The sequence below is a fragment of the Phoca vitulina genome, unplaced genomic scaffold (genome assembly GCF_004348235.1).
Source record: "Phoca vitulina isolate PV1807 unplaced genomic scaffold, GSC_HSeal_1.0 scaffold27, whole genome shotgun sequence".
In the NCBI taxonomy this organism is placed as follows: domain Eukaryota; kingdom Metazoa; phylum Chordata; class Mammalia; order Carnivora; family Phocidae; genus Phoca; species Phoca vitulina.
In genome coordinates, this window is record NW_022589730.1 from 19,899,834 (window position 1) to 19,915,556 (window position 15,723).

At 40.3% G+C, this 15,723-nt stretch overlaps 1 protein-coding gene across 1 annotated transcript in view; it reads left to right on the forward strand.

Moving 5' to 3' along the window:
• Nucleotides 1-15,723, forward strand: part of CCDC68 (coiled-coil domain containing 68) — a 48,646-nt gene that overhangs the window by 22,081 nt on the left and 10,842 nt on the right. Inside the window, exons 10-12 of the mRNA XM_032422874.1 lie at nt 4,944-5,026; nt 12,480-12,585; nt 13,888-13,971. Coding sequence (XP_032278765.1) covers nt 4,944-5,026; nt 12,480-12,585; nt 13,888-13,971 — 273 coding nt within the window. The remainder of the gene's footprint in view (nt 1-4,943; nt 5,027-12,479; nt 12,586-13,887; nt 13,972-15,723) is intronic.

Consider the following 15,723-nt stretch of genomic DNA (forward strand, 5'->3'; position numbering starts at 1 on the left):
AATATTAGTTCCTTCCCTTACACACTTAACATGATCTGTACGGTCGCTGATTGACCTCTCTACAAATACTGCAGTCATATCATCCTCTGTCCCTTTCTCTCTCTGGTGTAGGTATGGCTTAGAAAGGCGAAGCAGATGAGGCTGTGAGTGGAAACAATGGGAATGATCACAAAGTCCACCTATTACTAGTAATCATTCAGTGGATCCCTGTAATCATAGCATTTCTACGTTAGAGTCAGTGAAGTATCCATTCTTTGGCCACCCGAGTTCACTTTGGGATTGTGAATACCTATGGCTGCATTAGGACCGATATAATTCACATTAAGAAAAGACATCCTCTAGGAATTGGAACTTCCATAAGAGACAATTTAGAAAAGAGTTGTGACAGAGCAAAAATTCTTAAAAATTTTATGCCGTGTGCCTTTGAGTGACACTCCAAAAATACGCACAAGGTGAGCCCATAAATTTAATAATGCATCCCTTAGAATTTAGAATACAGGCAAACCAAGGAATACTGGGTTTTTAGTGGCAAAACAAACTAATAGAAAATTGGGCTCTCTGAAACTGAATTTGGGCTAGATAAGAATATAGGCTTTGGAGGTGCCTAGATGCCTGGCTCATTCAGTAGAGCGTGCCACTCTTGATTACAGGGTTGTGAGTTCGAGCCTCACATTGGGTGTAGAGATTACTTAAAAATAAAATCTTCAAAAAAAAAAAAAAGAATATAGGTTTTGACTGCTGGTAAATATTGCCCAATAAATTTTTATATTTACTATAATAATTCCCTGATTTGCCTTTTCCCTTCTCAGCCTTATTCCGTTTTATGTCTGCTTGAGTTGATGCCATCTGAGAAATGTCACTTCAGAAGCATCACATTTCAATATTCAGGTTTCTTGCCAAAGGAAATTTGATTAATTTTTTACGTATTTCCCAATAATTTAATTTATAACACTGAGTTTGGTTGAATTTGTAGTGTCAATGAAGGTCCTATGAGGAAATCACAAAAATTAAATAAGCCCAAATTTAACTGAATCTAGTAATAATAATATATAGCTACATATATAGTATTGTGCAGTGGGTCACTGAATGTTTTACTGGAGCCAGAATCGCTGGGCTAGAATGTCCTCAAGCAGCTGGTTTGCTGAAGTGGGACAGTTTATGGTTAGGATATTTTGAACAAACTGTAACATTTGGATGACTACTTTTTAACATTAGAATATTTATCCTGTTTAATAAATAGTTTCTCAAACTCAGCACAAAGAATGTTTGCATTTAGGAAAGGAAGACAATTCTGGAATGCAAATAGGGCTGATTAACCAGCTTTCATTTAAATTTAGATTTGTGATCACCTCAAACCCAAACCCAGTCACACTGGGTCAGGTTTAATAGCCAGCTGTGGAATATCATTTCTGTTTCCTAGAAATCCTGTGAAATGGATGTGAGTTCATCTCAGAATTCTGGGTTACCTTCATTTGACTGTTTACTCAACAAATACTTGAGCACTTACCGTGTACCAGTCAGAGCTAGAGGCTAGATATCTGTTTGTGAATGAACCAGGTATAGTCTCTTTGTGGAGATTGCAATGTAGGATATCTGGGTTCTGTGGGACTCGAGGAACTTCCCATACCTCTCTTCATTCATTCTCCTAGGGAGGCAAACACCCATATTGAAGGTAGGGGAATGTACCCCCGAATAAAGTTGGCTGGCTTAGATATTGGCAGACATTTTTGAGAAGTGATAGCCTAGCATTTATCTTTTTTGTTTTATTGCTTTTGGTTTTTTTGCATTTATTTTGATATTGACCCATACTGGTGGACTGTCTTTAGGTGCTCTGTGACTAAGTAAGTGGACAGGATGCCCATGGTTCATGGCCTTGCAGGAACCTTCCTGAATATTCTAGTTCAGTAATTTCCTAGAGTAGAGCCTATTGAAATCTCAGGAAGGTGGAAGTAGGTGGGGATGGATGGAAGGGCACTGTGCAGGAGTTTTTTTAAAAACATATTTAGTTTAAAGGGATGTTATATCTGTAAAACAAACAAGCAAATAAATTAAACTATAAGAAACAAAGCTTGGCAACATCTTCTTGTTTTAAGGTAATACTGAGAATACTTTTAAGGCTGTGATGAAGGGTTCCTTAGGTGGGGGGTGTGTATCAGAAGGAGAGGAGGGCGCACTCTAGATTTTTGTGTTAGTAGGAGAAAGACATGCGTTGAGAAAAGAAATGAAAATTAAAAATGAACGCCCACTCAGAGGTTGATAAATATTGTCCTGGTAGTCGGTGGCCCCTAGAGAAGGATTCATTTTCTACTCACTTGCACAAGCCACTGCTCCAGTAAATAGCCATTAGTAGTATGAGGTCTGGTAATGAACACATTATTTAAAACCTTCACCATCTGTCCCACTTTAATCAGGAATGCAGTGAGAATGAATTCCATAAACACAGTGATAAGCCAGCAAAAACGCCCAATAAGTGCATTTTAATACAGCGTATGTTCCTTTTGCTAGCAGTGCAGTTCTGTTGCATCATATTTGTTTTCCGGTGTCATTGATTTAGCTCTATTAGAATTTTAGAGCTCAGAGGTGCTTTTGAGACCACCTAGTTCCTCGTTCACCATTTTATAAATAAGGGCAGTGGGAACAAGGAACGATTCCACTGTCCTCCAGTTACCAGTTCAAAATGCTTTCCATTATGCCCTGATCTTCTCTGGTATCAGATAAAAATGATATACTTGGTTCCTAAATCATTTAGATGTTAACATATGGCAATTATTTAAATTGGTGTCTTCTCCACTTTGATCAGTAGGGCGAGGGAGCTCTTGAGCTCCCCAGTGCAGCAGTTTTGGGGAGAGTGCATTGCCCACTGGGTGGTGCTGTGAACTCCTTTCCTTTTCCACAAGACACTGTCCCTGAGAAAAAGGGCTGGCCAGTATGGTGTGATTTTCCGTGTTGTCAGAGAGGAAGCATTGAGAGCCCAGGCTCCATGCTGGAACCTTGGCCAGGGCAGAATGTTTACTTGTCCAGTTGTCCAGTCTGCTTGAACCCTGGTTATGAAGATCCATTAATGGAGAGTAAGCCCATTAAGAAGAATGTTAAACACCATTTTCCTCCCTACAAAGTCAAAATATATTATCAGTGTTGTGTTTCTTTGATGATTCAAGTATCAGAATAAGCTTACAAGGCATACCTGTGATCCCTCAAAAATAAGTTGAACACAGCTAGGGAACATAAGGGAAATTCCTATATGTGACAAGAATGCTACAGGAAAAAAATTGAAAAAATTAATATAAACTTAAAAAATAATAGCGCCTAAGATAGGGAGTGTTTGGCGCCTTCAAATTATTATAAATCAAGGTTCTAATATGTACAAGAGAAGCATGTGGGCCTGTCACATATAATATCTCCAACCATCCCAACGTTTCAATATAGGTAGTATTATGCCCATTTTAGGGATGTTCGGAAAGTCATGACTTAAAAAACCACGACTTAAACAAATATAGAATGAATACATGTCTGATATTTTACTCAACTCATTCATTAATAAGGGAAGCAGTAAGATGGTAAAGCTGGTTTAAATAGATTTTGAGAAACTGGGTATTTATAGGCATTTTGAGAAAAGGAATATAGGATTGGATTACTAGATTAGATACAAAGCTGGTTAATATTTTTAAAGACCATCAAACCATAACCTGAGGGATTATCTTTTCTACCAGGCAGAAATCTACACATGAACATGCAACGTCACAGAGTCAGGGCTCTAATCAAATCATAAACAATAAAGTCAAACACAGAGAAATTCTCCATGAGAATTGCTTATTCAACAATGACCCAATATGACAGTAAAATCATATATGGTTTAGTTTTCCAAGTTTTGGCTAATTTTTCTTAAAAAAAAAGTTACAGTCACAGTTTTAAAACTAGGTCAGTCCATGTCCAAAGAGATTCCCACTGCATTTTGTATTTTACCCATATGAGTACTGCAGCAGGAATGGTTTTATTTTTTTTTTTAAGATTTATTTATTTATTTGAGAGAGAGTGAGCATGAGTGTGGGGGGGGGGGGGGTCAGAGCGAGAAGCAGATTCCCTGCTGAGCAGGGAGCCCAATTCAGGACTTGATCCTGGGACTCCAGGATCATGACCTGAGCCTAAGGCAGTTGCTTAACCAACCGAGCCACCCAGGCGCCCTGGAATGGTTTTAAACAGCCCTGTAAACAGTGTCAAAACATCAAATATTCTTACCATCGAATATTAAAAAACAAAAAAAACAACCCACAATCATCCCAACTTGGTTTTTCATGGACTTGTAATTTTTTTTTTTTTTTTGAATGGAAAGAATTTAATAATGACATTCAGGTATTTCTTTATATTTTCTTTCTCCATGTCAAAATTTCTCTTGTATTCTAACTAGGAAGTGACTTTATCGCCTGTGGCCTTGATCCTTCACTAAAAAGGCATTTACTACTTTTCTACTTTCTGACAGATGCCATGTGGGCAGGTAGGGTATAAGGTCAATAGGGTCTTTGGATACCAGCGACTCGGTGTAATGTAGAAGAAGCAGGTGGATGGAGGAGAGCCAGTGCCCAGAGAGATGAGCTGCCAGTTGGTATTCGGGGTGGGATGGAGAGAGGCAGGAGGTAGACTGAGCACGGTATACTTCAGTAGGTGGCTGGAGGAGGAGCAAAACCTCTCCAGGCAAGTGAGGGGAGTGAAGACAACTAACTAGTCTGGACCTGTGCCTGAGCTACTTGGAAACCACACAGGAGAATGCCTGGCCAGGCCTCATTGGGGTGGGTTGTAACAGCGCCATCTGAAATGAGCTCTTTAGCTTAAAACATATTTTCTAATATTATAAGAAGTGTCTTTTGCAAACAGTTTGCAAGAGTGACTTAGCAAACACATGCACACATGCACAGAAATAAATAAAATTGTATTTTATTTTCTTCTAGGAAAAGAAAACACTGCTAGAAAAAAAACTGTCTTTGGAAAACAAGCTGCTGCAACTCAAATCCAATGCTACATATGCTAAAAGGTTTGCAAATCTCCCTCCTTACTAAAGCAGTTCCTGATACCTTTTCTCTCCAATGGTCCACTGGCCAATGGACAGAAGGCTAGCACCCTCCAAGGAGACAGGAAGGCTGAAAGGGCAGGACAAAGGGAGATTACTTAATATTAACAGTCACATACCTCCCCTCCCTCCCACTGGGGAGAGTTCCCTGGAGGTACTGGGAAACTGGGGCAGGGTTAATCCTCCTGAAGAATGAATGAACCTGTCCGTTCCCTGTTGACCCTGGGTGCTAAAGAGGATGCTTCATTCCCCCTGATGCTTCTGATTTTGTTAAAGGGTCTCTGCTATAACATGCATCAAATTGGCTAGCCCACAAGTGGAACTGTAAGATCCTTTTATGGTGCTCCCCAACTTTGTAGAGAATGAAGGAACTACACTGAATGCATTCTTAGTTCTTTGGACTTACTTACGAATACTCATAATTCACAAGCTGTTAACAGCCCTGAGTACAGGGGTGGCGTGGATCATGGTTATCACCCAACTGCTGCATTACTTCGCTGGTTTCAGAAAAATTCTCTCAACATCATGTAATAACTTATAACGTATAAAATTTCCTCACTTTTGTCCCCCTTCCCTTCTCTTCTCTTTTAATTCTAAACCTGCCACTGTCATTATAGGTTCTGATATAATGTTCCAAGTCAAGCTTATTTTGAGGTCTTCTTTTATCCATCTGGAACTATTGCTTCTTAGGATATCAAGCACTATGATGAGCCTCAGAATGTACAAATTCTTATTCTCATTTATCCAGTAATATATACTCAAACATCCCTCTCTCTTGGTCTTTGATTTTTTTTTCTGTTTCTCTTTCCTTTCCAATTATCTCTCTTTCTCTTCTCATCTCTCAAAAGCTTCTGCCTTCCGTCTGGCTCATAGTCATGTATTGAACCACATACGCCAAAGTCCAGACCTGGTCTGACCCTAGCAATTGCACTTACATATTCAGAACACACTGCAATACCACTGATACTAATTTACCCATATTCTCCTTTGTGAACAAGCATGTAGCCCCAGTAGGGAGCTTTCTAAGAGAGTGCAGGATAGCACTGCTCGTCTCTGTCGGAAATGAAGAAGTACTGTGGAAGACATTCATAGGTCTTCAGAATTACTTGCATATACTCATAACTTAACTCTAAGTAAATCTGTGGGTTATGTTGGGGTTTTTTTCTTTTTAAAGAGAGCCTGTGCATACAGCAGAATTATTGGCTGGTACACGATGCTTTCCATCAAGAGTCCAGATAACCTGAGTCTGATTTTTTTTTCCTTTAAAAATGATTTTTATTGATAATAGGGTTTTTGTCAGTCTTTGAGCCAAAAATGTAACCATTTTAAAAACCAAACTGAACTGTTCTTTCTGTTCTATTATATATGAGCAGTTGTTATAGGGAATTCTCAGAAAGCTCTTAGGGAGAATTTAGAAATGTCTTGAGGGAAATGGATGTTTTGTGTTTCTAGAAAGGTGTTTGAACATCCAGGCTTATGTAATTTTCATAGATTGTAGGCATCACAAATATTTATCTTACTTATTATTTGTCTGTGTGTAGAGGTATTCACTCTGCTAAGTGACAAGAAAATGAAATCAGTAGGAGTCAGACTCTTTTGGTTAAGGCAATAGAGACTTGGTAAAGCTACCACAAATAAGAGGATTTCTGGTAGGTGAAGACTGATTAGATATGGCCACAAAGAAGATGCATCTCGTGGGAAGACGGGAAGGCCACCCTTTAGCACCTAATGTGTTTCCAAAAACCAGATTATTTTGTTGCTCCTATTCAGTTATGTGTATTCATATAGTTTCACTCTTTCTTGTTCTTTGTTTTTCCTGTGTGATTTATTAACTTTTTTCAGTGGTTTTCTCCAGCTGGCTTATATTCTTCATTTTCCTTTCAAATTGCAGAGGAAAGAGTCTATGGGCCTAATACTACTTCCTGTATTGGGCAGATTGTTCACGTTCACCAAACTCCTACATTGTCATCTAACCAATGGCCTTTTGGCAGGCACCAACTCCCAGTCCTACAGGTGGCCTTCCCTTACCCCCTAAAGAGCCCCCTGATCAGGGGGCTCTGGGTGATTACATTTCCCTTGGGCAGGATGGTGGGTTTGACAGGTGCCATGACTCTCTGCCATTTTTTTTATATCTGTATGACATTTATTTATAGATTTTTCTCTATATAAGCCTAAGTTAATTAACTATTTAGTTCAGTTTAAACAATCTGGTTTTTAATTTATTTTATTTATTTTTTTAAATTTTATTATGTTATGTTAATCACCATACATTACAGCATTAGTTTTTGATGTAGTGTTCCATGATTCATTGTTTGCATATAACACCCAGGCTCCATTCAATACGTGCCCTCTTTAATACCCATCACCAGGCTAACCCATCCCCTCACCCCCTCCGCTCTAGAACCCTCAGTTTGTTTCTCAGAGTCCATAGTCTCTCATGGTTCGTCTCCCTCTCCGATTTCCCCACCTTCATTTTTCCCTTCCTACTATCTTCTTTTTTTTTTTTTTTTTTTTTTTAACATATAATGTATTATTTGTTTCAGGGCTCTGCCATTTTGATGAAAAGATTCAATATGTTCTAACCTGGCATTTCTAATGTCAAAAAACATCTCTAAAAATGATGCCTTTTAAGTATTCTATAATTCAGGAGAAAATGACAGTTTTTTTGCATATGGATATGAATATATAATTATAATATGCTAATCCCCACAATTACTTTTAACGAGAGTTAAGAGATTTGGCAGAAGCATCTCGTGGAAAACAAGGTTGACTCCATGTTTCTAATACATCACTACTAGCCAACACATTGTATTGTGCTTTGCTGTTTATAGAGTAACTCCAGGTACCTTATTTAATTTAATCCTTTCATTGACTTTTCAGGGAGGAAACTGAGCTTCTAATTGGTGAAGCGATATATGCAGCCTCTCAGAAGCTGTAAGAGCTGGGAGTTTGGGCTCTAGAATTCTCACAGCAGTCGGTGCTCATTCTGCTATAGAGGAGATTTGACCTTCTTTCATTTCTGGAGACTTCTGGAGGCTTTCCCTCGGACTGGTTTCCTAATTCCCCTGGGTGTCTATGAGCAGATCGCAGTTTCCCAGCTTGTCCCTCTGCCCTGTGACATCACAAACACAAAGGTCCATTTTAGAGTTATCCTTTGGAGAAATACAGGAGCTCTACCTCAGAAAAATCCTTTAAAAAAGGATAGAATGATGCCAGAAAACTATGAAAACAAAGCCATTATAACAGGGAGGAGCAGAGGGCAAGGTATGGCATGGTTGAATAATGCTGCCCTCTGATGGTGTAAGTTAACCCAAAGATAGTTAAAATCTAAGTATTCTGATGAATGGATAGAGAGACAATCCTCCCTTAATTCAATTTCCTTTGACTAAGTGTTTGGCAGACATTGGTCATCAGAGTGATTGAGGGTATGCTTCTTGCCAAGTACTTATGCTACAATCATCCCATATTACTAAAGGCTAAGCCATTTGTTTTCACATGTCTGCAAGTTAAAGATAAGATAGACTTTCTCTCTTGAACGTTAAGGAATCTAAGAGGAAGAATATCAGAAATGGTGCTCTGTTGACTCTCCCTCAGTGCCAAATGGAGAGAGGATCCTCAATTCCCTTCCACAAAAGAATAGGGCCAAGATTTTCCTCTCTCGTTGATGGGGCTTTTCTTGTTTGCTCTCTTTGGCATTTCCAGACTACAGACTTTTCAGCTCCAAGTCTGGGATATATGAGACAAAAAGAAAGCCCAGGGAGCTCACCACTGTGTTATGCCTTGGATTCCAAGGTCCTGAGCTGGTCTGCCTTCTCTCCACCTTTCAGAGCCTTCTTGTGTTTGTCTACATATAATCTCTAGGTTTTTGGTTGTACTCAGTGGGAAGGATAGGAAAAACACATCTACATCTTCCCAAAGTATAAGATTTTCAACTCTATTTTAATTTCAGCATTTACTTTATATTGAGGCATTGGGAGGCAGAGCATGAATCAGACATCTGTTAGAAGGGCTCAGTGTCCTTTTCTAGGCCTGGCCTTTGTAATGTTTTCTTCCTGCTGGTTTTGCTTTAGTACCTCTTTATTAAGACTGAGTTGCTTTAACAGAAAGATAAAGAGCAGAGATTAAAGGGAGCTCAGGTGGCAGTTTATTTCAGGATAGTCTCACATTTAAAGACCTTTAATGGGTGATTAGTTTCATATTTATTGAACAATCCTAAGAGAGAATTTCTGCAACTTCTGTTAGTCCCCATTCTAGTGTACTAATGCAGATAAGTCTGAAAGCCCTGTGTTTTCAAGAGTGCTTCTAGAGATTATTTTCTTCCATCTTGAGACCTATTTCAGATTTCTATTCATCTACAGAATGGTACTGAGGAATACGTGGGGAAATTTCCTGAGCTTTGTATTTTGAGGAGCGTAACATCTACCCCACCCCATCTTCCTAAAGCCACCCTTTTTTCCCTCGGTTTTCCCTCTGAGTTCTGGGTCATCATAGTACACAACAAGACATTATGAATACTCATCTTTAATATTTTTATAAATTTTTTAAAAAATGTTTAATTTTCTTATGGGCTTATGAACAGTTTGTGAATATTCAAAGCCAGCCTGCCTCTGTAAGGCATCCCGAGTTATTTCTCCTTATTTCCCAGGGAAATCCTGAGTCTGACAGCTCCCTCCCTACTTCTCTCCTTTTTCCCTCCTCACTGGAGCAGTCTTGAATCTTAGCCCCACCAGCTGTGGGGCAGACTTCTGTTCGCCTTCTCTGCTGTTTTGATCCATATGTCCTCAACTCATTTTGTGTGTGTGCAGTATCTCTAGTCCCTTTCTAATTTTTCTACTGGGGTATCTGTCATACTGATTGGTAGATGTATCCTTATATATTCTGGGTACAATGCCTTTATTAATCATTTGAGTTTCTGAGGTTCTGAGGCTATCCTGTTCCCTCTTATTTGATGACTCCCAAGTTTTTTATTTTAGTCTAGTCAAAATTCTCAGTCTTTCCCTTTGTGGTTAATACTGTTTTGAGTTCTGTTTTAAAAAATCTTCGTCTATTGCACATTCACGAAGACATTCTTCTATATTATCTTCTGAAAGTCTTTTGGGTCCCCAGCTTTATTTACAGTCTACATGGAATTTATTTTTCTTATGAGATGAGTTTAGGATTTTCATTTTATTTTTTTTAATATGGATATAGAGTTGTCTCAGTACCACTTGTTGAAAGGATCATCCTTTTTATAACATTCTGCCAATCATCTTTGATACACATCAAGTCTGTTTGTCTATCCCTGTGATATATGTATATGTACAATAAAAGTGGCACAGATATAGTGTAGTTAGTTTCATTAGTCTTCTATTTTTTTTTTTAAATATTTTATTTATTTGACAGAGAGAGAGACAGCGAGAGGGAACACAAGCAGGGGGAGTGGGAGAGGGAGAAGCAGGCTTCCCGCTGAGCAGAGAGCCCGATGTGGGGCTCGATCCCAGGACCTTGGGATCATGACCTGAGCCGAAGGCAGACGCTTAACGACTGAGCCACCCAGGCGCCCTCATTAGTCTTCTATTAATGAACATTTAGAGTGTTCTAATTTTTATGCTATGAACTACATTTTATGTAATATTTTGTGTAATTGCGCAGTATTTTTATAGTATGAATTATTTAATTCCATAGGATAAATAAATAGTAATGGCTGTCATTATGCAATATTTGTACTTGTGCAAGAATTTCTATGACTTCATAGAAATTAATTTTTTTCTACAGTAAAACAAACTGTTTTTAAAGCTCTCTCATGCAAAACCAAAAGAGAGAAAAAATTAAAAGACTGTCTTAAATATTGCAAGTTGCCTGCAAATTACTTGGCCTTGAGAGAGAATATTACATATATTATTGAGCCAACCTCAGTGGTTCAGTGCTGGGCTATTCAAAGCATGGGTAAGCATACTCACTGGTAACAACCTGGAGCCTACTGGAAATGCAGAATCTCAAGCCCTATCCCAGCCTCCTGGATCAGATGTGCATTTTAACAGGATCCCTCATGATTTCATAAGATCCTCCAATGCATATTAAGTTTGAGAAGCAATGTTTCAGTACATAATGTGAAACAAAATGAGACTCTCTCTTTTTTTTTTTTCAAATGAGAACATGGTCTGTAATGTCACATGAGTGTCCACAACCTTTGTAATATTTGTAGAGGCTATAAAATCACAATTGCAATTGCATTGGATGTTGGCTACTAATTATAAAACCTTAATAGCTAAAGAAATATTAATACATTGCTGTGCAAAAGCTTACTTTCCGAAAGCATATTCATTTACCTCCTTAAGTCCACAGTATATTCTTGTAAAGTAATACAGATAGGAGTTATTCTATCTGTTACACCGAAGCTGAGAAGCTCCCAAGTTTGGTGAGCTTGCCACAATGCATGCTGCCTCAAAACTCCAATAATATTGGCAAGAAGAAAATCTTGGCAGGGCGCCTGGGTGGCTCAGTCGTTGGGCGTCTGCCTTCGGTGCAGGTCATTGATCCCAGGGTCCTGGGATCGAGCCCCGCATCAGGCTCCCTGCTCAGTGGGAAGCCTGCTTCTCCCTCTCCCACTCCCCCTGCTTGTGTTCCCTCTCTCGCTGTCTCTCTCTCTGTCAAATAAATAAATAAAATCTTTAAAAAAAAAAAAAAAAGAAAATCTTGGCAAGTCAAAGGCTGTATAATCAATTCCAGTTACCTAAATGGAGTTTCGGGAAAGTATGAATAATCTAAATCCAAATTTCATCTGTCTTTTTTCATAAAGGTCGATGGGGACTCAAACTATTAGCTGGAATTAAATTTCCTTTTTTTTTTTTTTTATGCCCTATTTACAAGTAGTAGAATTACCCAAAGCAGGAAGCCAAAATAGTAATAATAATAATAATAATAATAATAATAATAATAATAAGACAAACACAGGCAAACCACAACATACACCATCTCTGTATCATTGGAAATTGGTTTCCCATTATATGTAAAAATCTCCATTCCTAGCCCCCCATGTCCTAGCCCCACTATCCTTATGTAGTTATCTGGGCATTCTGATGAGTGCTGGGTGTGTGGGTGTTCCTAGTCAAGACTGTTTAGTTCTGTGAGTGCTTCATGGGGCTCAGTACAGTTTGACTCAACCCCCCACCCCCGGAGGGAGGGAAGTCACAGATGGCCAGGAGGGAGCTTTTGATATGAATGGATATACTCATTCAAGTTCCTGTCTGAGCTAATCAGAGGCTGCTCTGTGGCTGTTGATCTTCCATGTCTTGCATGGCATATGGGGCCCCCAGCGTCCTTCCCGCACGATGCCCAGTAATAGGGTCGTGTGTGAGGAGAGCCTGGCAGCCTAGCTATAAAAAATGGCTGCACGATGCTTCAGCACATCTTTATCTCTTTCCTTTTGCATTTCCAGTTGCCACAATCTTCAAATGGAGATTTCCCTTCTGCAGGAGAAGATCTCTCATCTGCAGTTTGTGATTCGTTCCCAACATCAGAACCTGCGCAGTGTCATCCAGGAGGTCAGATTAATCCAGGGTGTTTCTCTGGTAGATGGTCTGCTTACAGTAAGAAGACTGAATCAGGCAGCTTGCCTGGACTTCACAAGCAGTGGGATTTTTCTCCCCGCTGACATTTCCTTTTTCATCCCGGGTAACATGACTCTGTTTTCAGTGCCTTCTTCGGTCGGTATGCCAACACCTGTAGTGTTCTCAGTGAAGATATTTGGGAAATTGTGTTTAACTGCTCTTTAGGTTTCAGTGTTTTTTTTAAAGTGTTCCGAGCCAGATAATGTACACTGTTCTTTAGAAGATTTTGGAGATTACAAGATTCAGCCCTTTTTGAGGAAGCAAGGATCTGTTTTTATAACCTCACAAACAGGAAATTTACTTAGTAGGTGTGTGGGGACGGGGGTGTCACCTGGCCATTCTTTTCTGGGAACATCCTGGCAGGTGAAAGAGAGGCTGGTGGCAGCCAGATGGATGGTGGATTGTGAACTCATACGATTTACTTCAAGAATTCTATGGATCTGGTTCAGGGGCTGTGCTTTCCACTTAAAATCAGACCTTCACTCATTTTTTACTACCTAATATTTGTTTCCAAAAAGAATCCTTTCAAATAACTCCAATGCCTCCCTGATACAAATGTACCATTTGGCTAGGACCTCACCAAAAGGCCAGAGAATTGAGTCATGGCACTTGGGAGCCAGGAAGGATGTAGGGGGGCAGCCCACGTTCTCCTCTGACAGACGAGAAAACAGAGGCTCGCAGTAGTTAAGTGACAGGGCTGGTAGTGGCAGAACCAGCCTTAGAACCCGTGGGTTTCCTCTCTTCCCACTCTGTTCTGGTCGTCAGCCCACCTCCCCAGTTGCACACTGCTTTTTGGCAGATGCTTTTCTTCCCAAGCAAAGCAGGCTCACCTCATTATGCCGCGGGTTGACCAGATCTCTGCCCTGGGGAGCTTCCCCATTCTGGGTGGTGGCCTTGTGTGATGGCCACCAGCCTCTGCATCGGCAGTATGACACTGTGTGTCGGAAACACAGAAGGATGGCCAAAGCTGCTCTCCACAGGAGGCATGCCCACTGGGTTTGGTTTAAACAGGTTTTCCAAAGATTACAATGTTTAAAAGGACTGCCCACACGCTGTCATCCCCAGGTGCCAATTTGCCCTGCTCTTTTCTATAACCTACTGAATCCGCTAATGCTTTGGGATTTAATTTTTTATTTAATGGATGTCAGTGGACCACAGAAACCTGTGCAGTGTCTGACTTAAGTAGCTTCCCTCTTGTCTGACAAGACTTTTCCAATTGTGTTTCCTAATTCTTAGATGGAAGGATTAAAAAATAACTTAAAAGAACAAGATAAAAGAATTGAAAATCTGAAAGAAAAAGTTAACATACTTGAAGCCCAGGTAAGGAGGGAGTCTGTTGTACAGTTCAGTGTAAATGTGAGTGTGTGTGTGTGTGTGTGTGTGCTCGGTGTGTCTGTGAGACTGTGTATGAATGACACAGTGAGTCCATATATGGGCGGGTGTGTGCGTGTGTCTGTGTGTGATTGTGCCGGAGTGTGTGTGGGTGTACGTGCGTGTGTCTGTGTGGGTATATGAGTGTCTTTTTGTGAATGTGTGTGCATGTGCATCTTCTATGCATAAGAAATTATAGATTTGTGGGAGAGGTACTCCTAATAATTATTGAAGTATTAAATATTTTATAATATTAAATTATTAGTATTAAATATTATGAAATAACTGTTAAAAGTTCATCCAAATTTTCCAGAATGCTTGCTCTACTGGGGGGACAGATAAGAACATCTCTCCATGTGGACTTGAATTAGAAGCTCGATCAAGACCATCTTGGGTGAATTCAGCTCTGGCCAGATGGCTGGGTTTGCTGTCTTATGTCTTTGTTTCCTTCCCGCCCTGAGATATCCTCTTTCCTCACTCACACCCATCATGGCTTGCACGGTTTGCCTCCGGGCTCATCCACTTCAAGAAGCCTCTTGTAGTTTTCTTATCTTTCAGTGTTTTGAAACATAACAATAACTTACGGTGATAAGACGTGCTTTTCTTCCTGCTCACTCCTTCCCCTCTACACTAGGGAAGCCCTTTATAGGCTTTCAGCTGCAGGCCGAGGCTTGGCAGCACCCTGCCTCCCAGGAAGTGCAGCAAAGCCCACTGAGGCTGGAGCACCTGAAGACGCCACGCCTGCCTCCCCCCTGGGCTCGAGCTGGTGCTCAGTGCTGCCGCCTCTGCCCCTGTCAGAGGCTCTTCACTGACCGCCTGGGCCTGGTCACCTTTTCTCCTTCATTCTGTAGTATTTTGACTTCCTGCTTGTCCCCCTGCCACGCTGTCCTGTCCTGTGGAATCAGAGATGCTCTGACTGCCACCAGACACCTCATCATCCTTGGGGGCTTTTCTCGTCCCCAGGATAGACCACGCACCCAGCACACTGCCCTACCTTTTCTCTTGCCTCCTGTTCTCTCAGCTCTCCCCAAACAGAAGGAACAAGTCGTCATAACATAAAGAGGTTGTAAATAGTTTTACATCTTAAATTTCGTAACCAGAGCCGTGGTGTGCCAATTCTCCCTTCCCAGAGGACCGCTGTTCTCTCTCTCTTCTGGAAGGTGAACCCTTTGAGCCTCAGACTTTCCTTAGATTTTCACCTTCTTTAGGCTACACATGGCTATTTGAGAAAGACCATGCTTGCAGCTCTGTGCAGCTGAAAAATGCAGGGATGGGGGAATAATTGGCTCAAAACTCGTGTCCACTCAAGTGCCCAGTAATGCCTTGTCAGTTTACATCGAGGGGTTCAGATGATGGGATTCAGACCACATTAGAGCCTCTTCCTCCCAAAAAATGTCCCTACAGGGATTTCCTCACTGCTTTTTGTACTTAGTGGATTTTTTTGGCAAATGTTACTTGATAAAATATTTTTCTTATATTATTTTTAATGTAATTAATATATATTCATTCATTCCATACCAATTAGGAAATATGGATAAGTACTTATAATAAGAACATCACGCAGACTTGCCATCCGTGGGTAATCACTCTGCACAGTTGTGTCCATCTGTGTTTCTGTAGGACTCGATTTGCCTGCTCCATACCTGTGTGTGTGTATTACATGGCATAATATCATGCCCGTTTCATTGTATTTTTAAGCTT